This window comes from Malassezia sympodialis, genomic scaffold, assembly GCF_000349305.1.
Source record: "Malassezia sympodialis ATCC 42132 genomic scaffold, msy_sf_9, whole genome shotgun sequence".
Classification (NCBI taxonomy): Eukaryota; Fungi; Basidiomycota; class Malasseziomycetes; order Malasseziales; family Malasseziaceae; genus Malassezia; species Malassezia sympodialis.
In genome coordinates, this window is record NW_017387807.1 from 560,868 (window position 1) to 574,722 (window position 13,855).

General features: G+C 51.1%; 6 protein-coding genes across 6 annotated transcripts; 1 reads left to right on the forward strand and 5 right to left on the reverse strand.

Moving 5' to 3' along the window:
- Positions 1-26: 26 nt before the first annotated feature.
- On the reverse strand, positions 27-1,076 carry MSY001_2064 (uncharacterized protein; the record flags this gene model as incomplete). The annotated part of the gene is made up of 2 exons (XM_018883899.1): positions 27-736; positions 869-1,076. 2 exons carry the CDS (start codon positions 1,074-1,076, stop codon positions 27-29), a joined length of 918 nt encoding a protein of 305 aa, XP_018740612.1.
- Positions 1,077-2,664: 1,588 nt separating this feature from the next.
- MSY001_2065 (uncharacterized protein) lies at positions 2,665-4,154 on the reverse strand (the record flags this gene model as incomplete). Its single annotated transcript, XM_018883900.1, has 3 exons — positions 2,665-3,924; positions 3,950-4,057; positions 4,083-4,154. The coding sequence occupies 3 exons, from the start codon at positions 4,152-4,154 to the stop codon at positions 2,665-2,667; spliced, it is 1,440 nt and encodes a 479-aa protein (XP_018740613.1).
- Positions 4,155-5,131: 977 nt separating this feature from the next.
- MSY001_2066 (uncharacterized protein) lies at positions 5,132-5,570 on the reverse strand (the record flags this gene model as incomplete). Its single annotated transcript, XM_018883901.1, has 2 exons — positions 5,132-5,275; positions 5,307-5,570. 2 exons carry the CDS (start codon positions 5,568-5,570, stop codon positions 5,132-5,134), a joined length of 408 nt encoding a protein of 135 aa, XP_018740614.1.
- A 4,229-nt stretch (positions 5,571-9,799) lies between these two features.
- On the reverse strand, positions 9,800-10,565 carry MSY001_2067 (uncharacterized protein; the record flags this gene model as incomplete). The annotated part of the gene is made up of 2 exons (XM_018883902.1): positions 9,800-10,187; positions 10,216-10,565. 2 exons carry the CDS (start codon positions 10,563-10,565, stop codon positions 9,800-9,802), a joined length of 738 nt encoding a protein of 245 aa, XP_018740615.1.
- Positions 10,566-10,641: 76 nt separating this feature from the next.
- Positions 10,642-12,230, reverse strand: MSY001_2068 (uncharacterized protein; the record flags this gene model as incomplete). The annotated part of the gene is made up of 2 exons (XM_018883903.1): positions 10,642-11,652; positions 11,685-12,230. 2 exons carry the CDS (start codon positions 12,228-12,230, stop codon positions 10,642-10,644), a joined length of 1,557 nt encoding a protein of 518 aa, XP_018740616.1.
- Positions 12,231-12,759: 529 nt separating this feature from the next.
- On the forward strand, positions 12,760-13,821 carry MSY001_2069 (uncharacterized protein; the record flags this gene model as incomplete). The annotated part of the gene is made up of 1 exon (XM_018883904.1): positions 12,760-13,821. The coding sequence occupies one exon, from the start codon at positions 12,760-12,762 to the stop codon at positions 13,819-13,821; it is 1,062 nt and encodes a 353-aa protein (XP_018740617.1).
- Positions 13,822-13,855: the final 34 nt, after the last annotated feature.

The window sequence follows — 13,855 nt, forward strand, 5'->3', positions numbered from 1 at the left end:
TGGTCACACGTGCATGAGCTACGGGGTCAGTACGTCCGCAGGTCGCGGTCGGTTGTGTCTTCTATCTCAGATCGTGTGACGAGTGTTTGGCAGTAGGCCTTTCGCATGTGATAAAGCCGCTGGAACATAGCCGCATGATCATGTAGCATATCGAGTCCACCATGCGGGGTATGTGTCAACTGGCGCCACAAATCGTAGCGCGACAACATATCCTGCACAGTATCGGCAACGATCGGCAACGACACATTCATGCCCGCTAAAAAATCGAGCAATGTAACGCCTCCAGGTGCCATATCGCGCACTAATGCTTGGACCTCCTGTGCCATTGGCAATACGACCACCAGGGCCAAATACAATGCCGCCACGGCCAGCACATACGGCGGCTGTTCGAGGGGTAGACTAGATCGATACATGTCGTTGACGATGGACCAGCTCGCCTGGCGCAAGGCTGCCTGCATCTCGTCACGATGGTTGGTATCCATCTTGACATAGCCCACACATGCGTCACAGAGTGTCATTAGGGTATCGTACGGGTGAAACACCAGTAGGTCAAAATCCAGCTCCTCGAGCAAGTAGAACTCCATTTCTGCAATGGTTGGGATATGATTCGGAAGCTCATGGTAGCCAAGTTCCTGCATCATTCTGCTCGCCTCGGCGCAGAGAACACGGATTCGCACTGGCGCCTCTTCCACTTTGCTCGCTAGGTACATGCATGTCACCAGCACTAAAATCGGATCTGTGCTTGCATAAGAGTTCTTAGAATAAAAACGCTGAAAGTACACAGTGCCTGTCGCAATAACACGCTGTCGAGTTTGCAGCCGCTGGCCCAACATACTGATGACTGTTCGTCAGCGTGGTTTCGACGTACTATTGATACACCATACTGTAATGCCCTCCAGCTCCAGCGGATCAACATACCTGCGATCCTCTTCACGAGCTGCCTCAACGTCCGCATGCCGCAGGAGCCAGCGCTTACATTGGGACGACTCCCAATAGTTGGCCGCCATCACCCCATGAAGGCGGGCGCCTGAAGCGTTGCATCGCAGGTGGAGGCCTACTTTCCTGGGGCCATGCATGACGGTGGGCTTGAAGCGAAGCATCGAGGCGTCGCCGCCGCATAGCCCCACCCTTGAGCCGCGAGATGCTAAGGAAGAAGAGTGGCAGCTCTTCCAGGCGACTCAGGCAAGCCTGGCTGTGTTTCCTTGTCCCGTGTGCGGCCATTCGTTTGCACAAGTGGATATCGATCGGCATGTGAATGCGTGCCTGGATCAACCAGGCCCTTCGGCGGATCGTGCCTCTACGCGCAAGGATGAGATGCTGCATGAAAATTCACCCAAGTCGTGTGGTACACGTGGGTCGCCGTCTGCGCTGACATCTGCATGGGCGGCCTTGTTACCGGGTCGGCAAAAACAGCCAGCCTCGCGCACGGGGAGAGTGCCCTTTTACAAAATACTCGAAGGCATGCCACTTGCTGTGGACGCGTTCCGTTACGGAGCAATTGACGGGTGTGAAGGATACTTTCTTACTCATTTCCATTCGGATCACTATGCGGGATTGTCTTCTCGGTGGAAGCACGGCTTAATATACTGCTCGGAAGAAACGGCGCGTTTGGTGAGAAAGCGGCTGAAGGTTGATCCATCCTGGCTTCGACCTCTTCCTATGAATTTACCTCAACTCATTCCGCGGTCCGGCGGTGTGTCTGTGACTTGCATCGATGCTAATCATTGCCCCGGCGCGTGCTTGTTTCTTTTTGAGGGGCCTCGGACTGTGCATGTATATGGGAATCATGCACCGGGTCGCATTGTGCGGTACCTACATTGCGGAGACTTTCGCGCATGCCCTGCACAGACAGCGCATCCTGCCCTGCAACGGCCAGTGGATATTGTCTACTTGGATACAACTTACTTACACCCGCGGTACAATTTCCCCGCCCAGGCACAAGTCATACAAGCTTGCTCTGCTATGTTATTGAATCGTGCTCCAAGCACCACTCTCTCCGACTTTTGGCGCGGCCGCTCAGAACCTGAGGCCTTCGAGCAGTTGGTGCTAGTCGGCACATACTCTTTGGGCAAAGAACGTCTGGTGAAGCAACTCGCACAAAGCTTACAAACCTCGATATTTTGCGCGCACGCCTCTCGACATGAGACGCTCCTGGAGCTGGATGATCCCGAGCTACAGGGCATGCTTACACGTAATCCGCAAGAGGCGCGGGTGCATGTGGTTTCCTTGCACTGGATCTCCTTCGAATCGGTCTCCTCGTACGTCCAGACCCTCCAGCAACAGGGCATGCGGATTACGCGAACAACCGCCTTCCGACCAACAGGGTGGACGTTCCAGCGCTCGACAGGGTCAGCACCGACACCCTCGCGGAATGTTGGTGCGCTGATGCAAGCGAGCCGACCACCCGAGTTTACCTTGGCAAGCCTCGTGTGCGCCGCGTCGAGCACAGCCTCTCTTCGACTTGTTAACGTGCCATACTCGGAACATTCATCATTCTATGAGCTTATGGCCTTTCTGCTGACGCTCCATCCTCAGCGTGTCATACCCACGGTGAACGTTGGCAGTGCCCTAAACCGAACACGCATGAATGCATGGCTGGATATATGCTTGCATGCATCCAGAGAGCAGAGATCTGTCCAGCCACGCTGCCCTGACTATTGGTGATTAGACAGAAAGTTCTGCCTTGCCCGCGCTGGCAAAGGAGGCCGCGTACGGCTCTAGAGCAGGGCGAACCCACTTGACAAGGAAGCTGTCCACTTGCTGCGGGGCACGGCCTGTGAAGCTGGCAGGGTCCAGAAGCTCGTCTAGGCGGCCAGTAATGGGGGCGAAGTACGGGTCCTTACGCACGCGCTCAATGAGGTCGTTCTCGCCACCCTCTTCCTTCACCACACGCGCTGCCTGGTGCGACAGAACACGAATCTTTTCGTGGCACTCCTGGCGATCGCCGCCGCTGCGTACCATGGCCATGATGATGTTCTCTGTCGCCATGAATGGCAGCTCAGCAGAAATATGGCGAGCGATGATTGCTGGGTAGACCACCAGGCCCTCGCTGATGTTCTGCAAAAGCGTGAGGATTACGTCCGCGGTCAGGAAGGCCTCAGGGATTGAGAGGCGTCGGTTGGCACTGTCATCCAGCGTGCGCTCCATCCACTGGCCACCAGCCGTCTCACGAGCGTTGTTGAGTGTGTTGCCCAACCAGCGCGATAGCGCACATACGCGCTCCGACCGCATGGGGTTACGCTTGTAAGCCATAGCACTCGAGCCGATCTGGTCCTTCTCAAAAGGCTCTTCAATCTCCTTGAGGTGGCATAGGAGGCGGATGTCTGTAGCCATCTTCAGAGCCGAGGCAGAGAACGAAGACAACGTCGATAGCACGTCAATATCCACTTTGCGCGAGTAAGTCTGGCCCGTCACGGGCATAGCGTATGGAAAGCCAAACAGCTCGGTCACCCGCTCATCCAGCGCCTCCACCTTGTCGTGGTCGCCGTCGAACAGTTGCAGGAAACTGGCCTGCGTGCCAGTTGTGCCTTTCACGCCCCGGAAGCCAAGGTCGTCACGGGCGCGCTTGATGTTGCGGAGGTCCCAGAGGAACTCCTGGATCCACAGCGTAGCTCGCTTGCCGACTGTTGTAAGCTGCGCAGGCTGCATATGCGTGAAGCCGAGTGTAGGCAGATCACGGTACTTCTCCGCAAATGTCGCCAAACGGTGAATAACCAGGGCCAGCTTCGGCAGAAGTAGATCAAGGCCCTTACGAAGGAAAATAAGGTCAGCATTGTCTGTGACATAGCACGACGTAGCGCCCAGGTGAATGAAGGCAGCAGCCGCAGGCGCAACGGTGCCAAACGTGTGGACATGCGCCATGACATCATGACGACGGCGCTTTTCTTCCTCAGCAGCAACTTTCATTTGCGCTTCATCGAGAGTCTAATGTAAGATACAGAGTACACACCAGGTTCGCACGCATCTGCTCAATTGCCTCATCAGGGATAGGAAGCCCTAGCTCTTTCTCAGCGATGGCTAAATTGAGCCAGAGCTGACGCCATGTGCCAAATCGAGTCTCATATTACAAAAGAAATACGTACAGCATTGGAAAATAGATTCGACATTTCCTTGCTTGCATAGCGGCTCGAAAGCGGGGATTGCCAAGAGTCCATGGTGAAATAGGTACGCACGATCCGATTTCAGGAGCCCTGGTTATGTCTAGCGCCTGCACCGACCAGGTCGTCACGTGATGACGAACGGAAGACAAGCCGTAGGGAACTGTCGGAAGTGCTTCTCCTTGTGCGGCCATGACTGGCTGGTTCGTCTGTTTGTGACTGGTAAGTGTTGCCCCCATCCATTCTTTCCCTTCTATGATGAACCTAAGAACCAAGCTCTAGAATTACCCTGTATGCAAAGATGGAGACATACTCTTAGTTATCAGTTTCAGCCTTGTCTGACCTCGTCTTCCCTCCCAGCGTTTGAGCAGGCTTACATACAGATATGTACGTGTCAACTCCAATTTTTGGAGGATGATATTTTCCGATGGGCGGACCGAATCGGCAGCATCCTGGCGAAAGCCAGCCTCGGCGCTCGTGTACAATTGCGTCATAGGGGTCGCGATGTTTGCCGTTGAGGATTCATCGGTTTCTGAATCTTGCTAGATGGAGCATGCTAACCATAGAATGAGTGCCTCCGAGAGTAGCTATTCTACGCCTGAAACAATTGTGGACGAATTTAAGCGGCAAGGCCACTTCGACCAAATCCGGAAGAAGCTGTTCGACGCTTTTTTGCAAAGTGACCAACATGCTGCATTCCGAGCAGAGCTCGAAGTCTTTCTTAAGGATCATGTCATGGCAGAGGCAGACCGAATGGTTTATCGTGATGCGCGCTTGAGGCATAGTGATTTGATGCGTGCTTTTGATCAACAACCTTACCTCGATGAGTTAGTGCGCGAACTATGTCGCAATGGTGATAAAGAGGGCTTGCTCAGTGATGACAGCCCTATCTCTCACCAAGTCCACGAACAGGTTGTGACCATGATGGCTACTGATGTTTCGGGGACCAGCACGACCGATGTACCATAAGTTATACCCTAGTCTATAGCAAATGTATCTCTACAATTTTTCCGATCCCTCTTTTGCGCTGGCGGTCAGCTATAAGTCTGTACCACGTACAATGATAAAGAGATAGAATTAACGCAGTGACGCTCATCCGTTGGCGTAGAAAAGCCTTCTCCGTAGAAAACGTGGCCTAAATGTCCGCCACAGTTCTTGCAGGTGATTTCCGTTCGCCGCTTGACTGTAAGCTGATGGAGCCGTACGTACCATGCCGAACGAGAAGTCGTCGTGCCGATCAATTGCACCTGGCACCGCATCGAAGAAGGCAGGCCAGCCACAGCCACTGTCAAATTTAGTTGTACTTTTGTACAAAGGCGCAGCACAACCGGCGCAATGATAGAGACCTGATTCGTAGTGCTTATTGTATTCACCGGTACCGGCACGCTCGGTTCCTTTTTGACGTAAGATACGAAACTGCTCGGGACTCAAAATAGCACGCCACTCCTTCTCACTCTTTGGCATAGAATTCATACGGAGCACGGGACAGGCAATCGAAAAATGTCGGGCAAAACGGAGTGACGGGCGAACCCCTATCATTTGGTGGAGAAGCAAGTGTCATAGGCCTGTTTGGTCGGCATAACGCTCTCCCCCACGTAATTATTTCTATTTAAAAGCTTCATGCCCCTCAAGGATACGATTGATCCATAGGAATGAAGAATATTGTGGGGGTTGATATGTCATCGTTCACGGATAAACTGCATGAGAGCTTAAAGCTCGTCACGCTTTTCAGGAAATTGCAATGGAGCATTCTGCTGCGCTTGCTTCTGAACTTGATCCTGGTCTTCAGGCTTGGACTTGGCAAGCGGGTGCTTGTGCCCGGTGTTACGCTCGTAGTTTTCCAAGTTCTGCTGGTATTTACTGAGGCTGTAAGTAATGGTGTACGTACGCTGCAAGGTTCCTGGCTTGAATATTGAGGCGTTCAGGAAGTGACATAGACTCTACACTATTGCCGCTCATGATGGCAACGGATAAAGTGTTATACCACACCAGTGGGGGTGACAGCGGAGGTCTGTGCTCATGCCACGTGGAGGTGGCAAGAGGTTCCCCACGCAAACTCCTACTCATCTCTTCGTGATCATGCAGGTAGGAAGAGCCTTGATCTTGGGGCTCGCATGCCTTACTGTACTGTGCCAAGGAAAGAAGGCTTCATCAGATCGAATCCTGCTTGATCATATCAAGACGCTCACTTTCCACCGGGGACAGATGACGACAGCGCGGCGCTTGGACCCTGTGCCACAATTGACATGTGAAGGAAAACTTTGTTCGAAAGTTACTCCGCGGGTTGTTCAGTGTCAAAACCGCGGAGATGGACAATGGAAATGTGAGGCGCAGCTACCGCTCTGGGCGCAACTTGGTGCCGTTCAGGTATCATGTGAAGGATGGGATAATAGACAGGATCCATATGTCTTGAGGGGATCTTGCGCCCTGCGGTTCGAATTGCTCCCAGCGAACGAAAAAATGAGTGGCAGTATGGAAGCCCTCTTATTTTCCATTGGGTTTTGGGCTCTGTTCGCATTCATCGTATTGTCTTTCCTCCATACCTGTCTGGGCTCGGAAGATGAGCCAGGTTTATACAATAACACGGACCCGAGAGCACCGCCCCCCTATCAAAAGCACGATACAAGAAGATTTAGCTCCCCAATCACTCGTGCTCTGACAGCTGTGGGACTTGGTACTGTCGCAGGCTACTTATTTCGAACTCAAACCCAAAGAGTACCGTCGACCATTAATGACCCATACATGCCTTTCCCTGGGTATGGAACAATGCCACATCATGGTGTATATTACGGTGACGCTGCAACCCAGCTACAAAGCAATACTGTTACATCAGGGACGCAGTCGCATAACAGCACCGGCTTCGGAGACACCGAAATTCGATAGCCAACTACGTATTTGCCCTCCACTCCAACCCGACTGTCCACCAGCATGCGATGGCCCCTGGGGCTGATACCGCTTTTTGTGCGGCTTTGTATCGCTAATTCTATTCCTTATGAAGTACTTGCACAGGAATCCTACGATATCATGTTTGAAAATCACACTGTATCGTATTCTGAAGCATTTAATCAACTCCAACAGGATGGACTGCAATATGATAATTCTTCGTTCTGGCAACCTGGCGCAACATACAAGCCATTCCGGGTCACATCCAATGAAACTCATATCTGTCGTTTTCCAATCAAAGATGTAAACAAAAATTTATCCAGTGAGCTTTCCACTGCCGAGGCTTCTGAGATACTAGCGCGGGGATTGAACCGGCTAGACAGTCTTTACGATGAGGTCCCATGGATCCAGAATAACTATTTCTTGAACATGTTCTTTTATGGGAGGAATATCTTGCAAGCGCCGGCAGCTGAGGCCTTCTACATATATGAACAGATCGACCGTTTCCCTTATTTCTCTAAACCTGAGACTCTACGAAAAAATTACTATATGTTGGGAAGGTGGCCCAACGGGTCTACTTTGGAGGAAAATATACAGAATTCCCAATTAATGCCCTTACTCGGTTCGGCCACCTCGGATCCTAACACCCCGAGTGGACCTCTTACCCATAACTCTAAATTTTTTATCCAGCAAGTATGGAAAAATGGAAGCATTTGTAATCTCAATGGAATACCGAGACAAACTACTGTTCGCGTAAGTGCTAAGAGGGCTCTAATAACAGTACTATTGTGGCAGTACTACAACTATAAAAATGTTGACGGAAGTAATGACATGCGATTAGTATGTGTGACTATTACTCACGCAGTGTGGCTGTGATTCATACACCAAGTCTATGTGAGGATCCTTCCTTTGATCCTGCCATCGTGGATAACTTGAATACAGTGCTTTGTCGATTGATCGTTCCGGATGATGAAAACAGTCGCATGGTGTATATGGAGGCAATTGGAGCAAATCAGAGAGCACAGCAACCAAATTTGGATAACCAGGAGCTATCAAATGAGGAGAAAGTTGAAAGTGAAGCATTGTTCGGCCAAGAAGCCCTGGATATCAAGGACAAGCAGAGCTCGAAAATTTTTGCCTTGGTGAATAAGCTAGATATTCCAGATGATGTTAAAGACAAACTGGCTACTCTTCTCGCTGACAATGCTGAAATTTTTCCAAAAGATGAGCATAGCTCTCAAGAGTTGGATTCGGCTCAACATTTTTCCTGGGATGATGTTCGTATAGTAGTGGATGATGACTTGTAGCTATAGTTATTGTTGGTCGAAAATCGTCGTATTGTCTCCACATCGTTTAGGAAACATCTTCATGTTAAACCCGACTGCTGATCTACCACCCGGCATCTTCCTCAAAACGTCAGAGAGCGCTGCCTCATCCGATGAGAATGTGACACCACATCTTATGCCTTTTAGTATTGCATACAGCGGTCCAGCACCCGTTGACACATATTTTATTATGAGGCCAACGGAAACACCTAACCGCAGGTATGAAACTTTGCCAACTGAAGATGATATTCATGCTGAATTAAGCGAAGAATCAAGCGCATCGTTCCGTGGTCGCTATATTCATGGTAGGTTAATGCGACTACCTGATAACTACAAAATTTCGTTTTGTCATTTATGCAATCACAGCTTTGATAGCGGATCTGCTGAAAAACTATCTAGCATAAAGAAACCTGTCGTTCGTGCCCCTGTAAGAGGTTCTAGGTTTTCACTTGATGAAGAAGACGTTGAAGATGAAGGAACTGATATCCTACCACAATACATTAAGGAATCGACCAACACAAAGGACGGGCCTATCATGTCACGCGAATTCGTTTTGAGCCCCATCTATCCGGCAGAATCTTTTTTCTGGATCTGGAACCCCGACGGTCCCATCGATGTCGGTGGCGATCCTTTCATACAAACTTGCCATAATTGGCTGCTTAAACTTGCTCCAGCCGTAAGTTCTAAACCTCTAACATTACGCAGATTCACAATACGATTTGACAGCTATAATAAACAGAAGATATTTATACTATGATTGTTCACCCACACGTGAAATTGAAGTCTCGAGGGGAGGTGTTAAATCTTGGCAAGATTTAAAAGCCACCACGGTAGCCTCCTTGGTTGCTGGAGCCATAGCTGTCAGAGCCACCAAAGCCGCCCTGGTTGCCGGAGCCGTAGTTGCTAGAGCCACCAAAGCCACCCTGGTTGCTGGAANTTGCTAGAGCCACCATAGCCGCCTTGGTTACCGGAGCCGTAGCTGTCCGAGCCACCAAAGCCGCCCTGGTTGCCAGAGCCGTAGTTGCTAGAGCCGCCATAGCCGCCTTGGTTACCGGAGCCGTAGCTGTCCGAGCCACCAAAGCCGCCCTGGTTGCCGGAGCCGTAGTTGTTAGAGCCACCATAGCCGCCCTGGTTGCTGGAGCCGTAGCTTTCTTGGTTACCAGAATTTTGTCCAAGCTTGTCCGAAACCTTGTTCATAATGTTACCGGCTGCAAACTGTTAGCATTCCGTTCATCCAACCCAAACATACCCTTGCCACCGGTCAAGTTGTTAAGCATGTCCATGATGATAGGTGTCAACTGTCAAGAACACAGCCTTAAAATCGTGTCTTATATGTCCCCGCGCTGTGCGCTTCATACGTGATTATCCGCTGTCGCACCACACGTTCCAAAGCACGGACCAATCCAAAAGTTTATTACATAACTCGTATGTCATTGCTCCGTGAGGCGCTACTGCGGGGCTACGGAAACTGGGTTGTAAATACAACCGTGCGCACTATGCAACCCCAATCGGCATAATTTTTGCCATTCCAGTCGCTTCTTGTGGATTGACCAACGAGACACTCCCTGGTTGCTCGGGCCCGCATCCACAGTCGTATGTCTCATTCAGTTTGGCGCAGTCAAATTCCGGCTTCTTAAGCCGCTTGTTCACCTTATTGTGCAAGTTACATAGCCATAGTTCCGCATTCTTCCGTGAAAGCACCTGAGGAGGCCATTCCTTTAGCATTTGCTGGAAATGTGCTGCACAATCGCCGCATGGGTATAAGAGTGAAAATAAATGAAGGAACTCGCGCAAATTCTCGCTCTGCTCTTTTGTAGGATGCTCGGGAAATCGAGCCATCATTGTATGAAGGAAGCGCCATGTCGAGCGGCCAAGCTCAGCCCTGATGGTTAACTGTTACCCACACATACTTTGCTGTAGCGTTTGTCATTTCAGGAGCATAAGCACCATCCACGGGACGCTCTACCACCGGTCGAATGGGAGGGAGGGGGTTAGGTTGTTCTGTCACAGACAATGTAGGGTTGGGCATACTTTTGATGATCTTATCCAACCCTCCCATATCATAGTAGGGGGTTGTAGCAGGACCTTTCATCCACACTGGATCGTAGCCCTGCTTAGATTGCATAGCACCCCCGACCATCCATTCCCCGGTCTGAGGATTGCGTACCAAACCCACTCGCGTGTGCGATAGATATATAAAAGAAGGTATTAGCAATAACAAGAGCGCTAGAACAAAAAACCTAATAAACCGAGAGCTCATTGCCACAGGCGCGGTTGGGAGTGCGAACGGCTCTTAATATGCTGGGCCTGCCACAGCCACGTGACTCAGTTGCCGCTCAAGCATGGCGCCAGACAGCCTCAGGGCTGCATAAAGTGCGCTGAGCCGCTTGTTGTCCTGCATGAGCCAAATCCACCATATCTGATAGCGTCCAATGTTCAAATTTCTTAGGTATATTCGAAATCTTGGCAAGTACTGCGCCGAGAAAGTTATCGCCTGCTCCCGTGCTATTCATCTTTTGATCGGGGTCGAGGGTATTGGCTGGCATATGTAGAATAAGAGGACTTTCTTCAGACTGAGCATGCGTTACAACCAAGACTCCACGACTTCCAAGCTTGATGAACTGTGTATGCGCCAGTCTAGCAGTTGTTAGCGCATCTTGGAGCCAGGCTGGTGGTAATTCCCATCTAGTTGCTAAAGTCTGTACGTTACTCAGCGAAGGATGTGGTGCATGCGGCAACCGTGTGCGGACGAGTTTTGCCAAAATGCTGAGCTCATATTGATTAGGCGTGATGAAATGCACACGCTTTGGATGGGACTGAAGGGTCAGAGCCTCTACCAGACGCCCGCACTTCTGCACGGATGTGGGCTCAAATAACACAATGGAACGAACAAAAGCACATGCATCCAGTGCAGTAGCCAGTGTCTCCGGCAACATATTTGCATCCATACAGACGACGGGTGGCTTGTGTCGTCGAATTTGTCCCGCAACCATAGCTGGCGTCATTGTTTGTTCCACCATATCCATGTCCGCCGTACCGGTAACAAGCTCTCCCGCGGCATTGAGAAGCAGGTTACACACGGCTGTCTTCTTGGCTGACACCAGTGCATCGGTCCGCATACTCGCCTTTGTTACCTCCTCGACTAAGGTCTTTCCGAAAACATCTTCACCACAGGGCGCGCAAAGAAGCACATCAGTGTCGCTAGAGAGCATGGCGTGCGCTGCTCGAGCGACATTGAAAGCCACACCACCTGTGGAAAAGCGTATAGTCCCTGGAGAGGTAGAGTGCGGAGAATCTACACGCTGCTGTGCCGTGATATCCATCGCTGCACACCCAAATACCATAATCTGCAGGATAAGCAAGGACATGGCGTACGTACCTGGGGAGATGGTGTGTTCCAATAGGCCACCTGCGAAGATGGCTTCCCACTCAATGCTACAGCGCATTCCGCTGCATACCGTGCATTGTTTAGAACAAGACCCACGTTACTCTTGACAGAGTGCTTCGCTAACTGGCTGACTCGCTTTAGCAGCCAAGGTGTGACCAGTTTACCCTGTCGATCAATGCCAAGTTCTTTGCTTTCTTGGACGGCCTGTTCCACGGCTTTTTGAATGATTGCTCCGTCCGATTCAAATTCGTTGGGAATGGGCACGCCAAAGACCAGCCCATTTTCAAGCCCCAACTCTTCATTTCGAGCGATCGTATGAGCTGCCTCTTCAATGCTTGCCACTGTGGGCACTCGACAGCCCGATGCAGCAGTGTAGAAGCAGGGAAATTGACCCTCTGGGTGGAATGTAAGCACAGGCACACCCTGAGTCTCGAGATATTCAAGTGTTCGCGGAATATCCAAGATTGATTTGGCTCCAGAGCAAAATACTGCCACAGGTGTCCGTCCTAGTTCAACGAGATCTGCAGAAATATCCATAGCTTGCGCGTCAGTGGCAACTCACGTACATGACTCGGCACCGCGGTGCACGCCTCCAATACCCCCTGTGGCGAAAATTTTGATCCCGGCACGACGTGCTAGAGCCATTGTCCCACTCACTGTGGTACCGCCAACCCAGCCGGTGCCTTTAGCCAAGACATGCGCCAGCCCACCTCGGCTTACTTTGACGGTATGCGATGGATCACTGTCTGACACCCTTGCCAATTCACTCCGTGTTAAGCCAATGTGAATACGCCCATCGAGTACTGCGATCGAGGCTGGTTCAGCACCTTTACTGCGTATCTGCTCTTCAACGGCGACTGCCATCTCGTAATTGATGGGGCGCGGAAGACCATGTGTAATAATAGTGGACTCCAGGGCTACAACAGCACGTCCAGCCTGCAGCGCTGCCTGAACGGCGTCAGTGACGACCCAGCGCGCGCTTGATAGCATTTCGTGCTCTGACAAGTATCTTTCACTGGCGGATAAATGATAGCTGTGGAGGCGACACAGCTTAAAATCCGATCTTATGCCGCTGAGCCTAAGTGCACCGCCGTTCGGCGCTGCCTACAAAGGCGCTACGCTGCAGATTTTAGAGCATGCTAGAGAAGCCGCTGGACTAACGTATAAACCTAGCGTCTTTAACCCGGGCACACTCACTAGTAAGGGTCCCATTCGTATTGCTAAGAACCGTGTACTTCCTCGTCATCTCCATGACGAACCTGGCTTCAATATGTACTATGAGCTTCATGGTACCGGACCTAACCGCATAGCATTTATCATGGGACTCAGCAATTCGTGCGCTAGCTGGCTTGACCAGGTAGAGGAATTTGGCAGTGACCCCGCCTGCTCGGTGCTGGTACTCGACAATCGCGGTTTCGGTAACACGGAAGCGCCTATGCAACGTTACACGACTTCTGATATGGCCTTGGATGTATTTGAGGTCATGGACCACATTGGTTGGAAGGGCGACCGCTCTGTGAACTTGATCGGTGTATCAATGGGTGGTATGATTGCGCTTGAAATGGCGCGCCAAGAACCCTCTCGTCTCGCCTCGCTTATGCTGTTAAGCACATCTGCAGGTGAAGGAGGTAACCTACCGCCGCTCAGTGGGCTTATGGCTATAAGCAAGGGCATCGGAGAATCGATCGTGGGTATTGCGCGTGTCGAAGCTCGGGTAAATCGCGTTGTCGACGTGCTATTTCCGAAGACCTGGCAGAAGCAAAAGCACCCACTCGATCCAGCAGGACGTACGAATGGCGAAGTCATGCGAGACATTTTCAGATGGCGACACTACTTCAGTTTGCATCCTACACTTCATGGTCCGATGAGTCAGATGGCCGCTTGTTTAACGCATCATGTACCGGAGTCAGCGCTAAAGACCATCCAGGATAATGTGCCAAAAGTTTCTGTGATGACAGGCGATTGGGACAATCTGGTTGCCGAGCGCCACTCGCACTACATGAGTCGGGTTATGGACAAAGCTCAATTCCGTGAATGGCATGGCGCTGGCCATGCTATCCACCTGCAATTCCCGGACAAGTTCAACGCGCATGTGCGTCAGTTCCTCAATTTGGCACCCAATCCTTAGTGTCACCGGTTACCTCCACATGGGTAGATAGCCG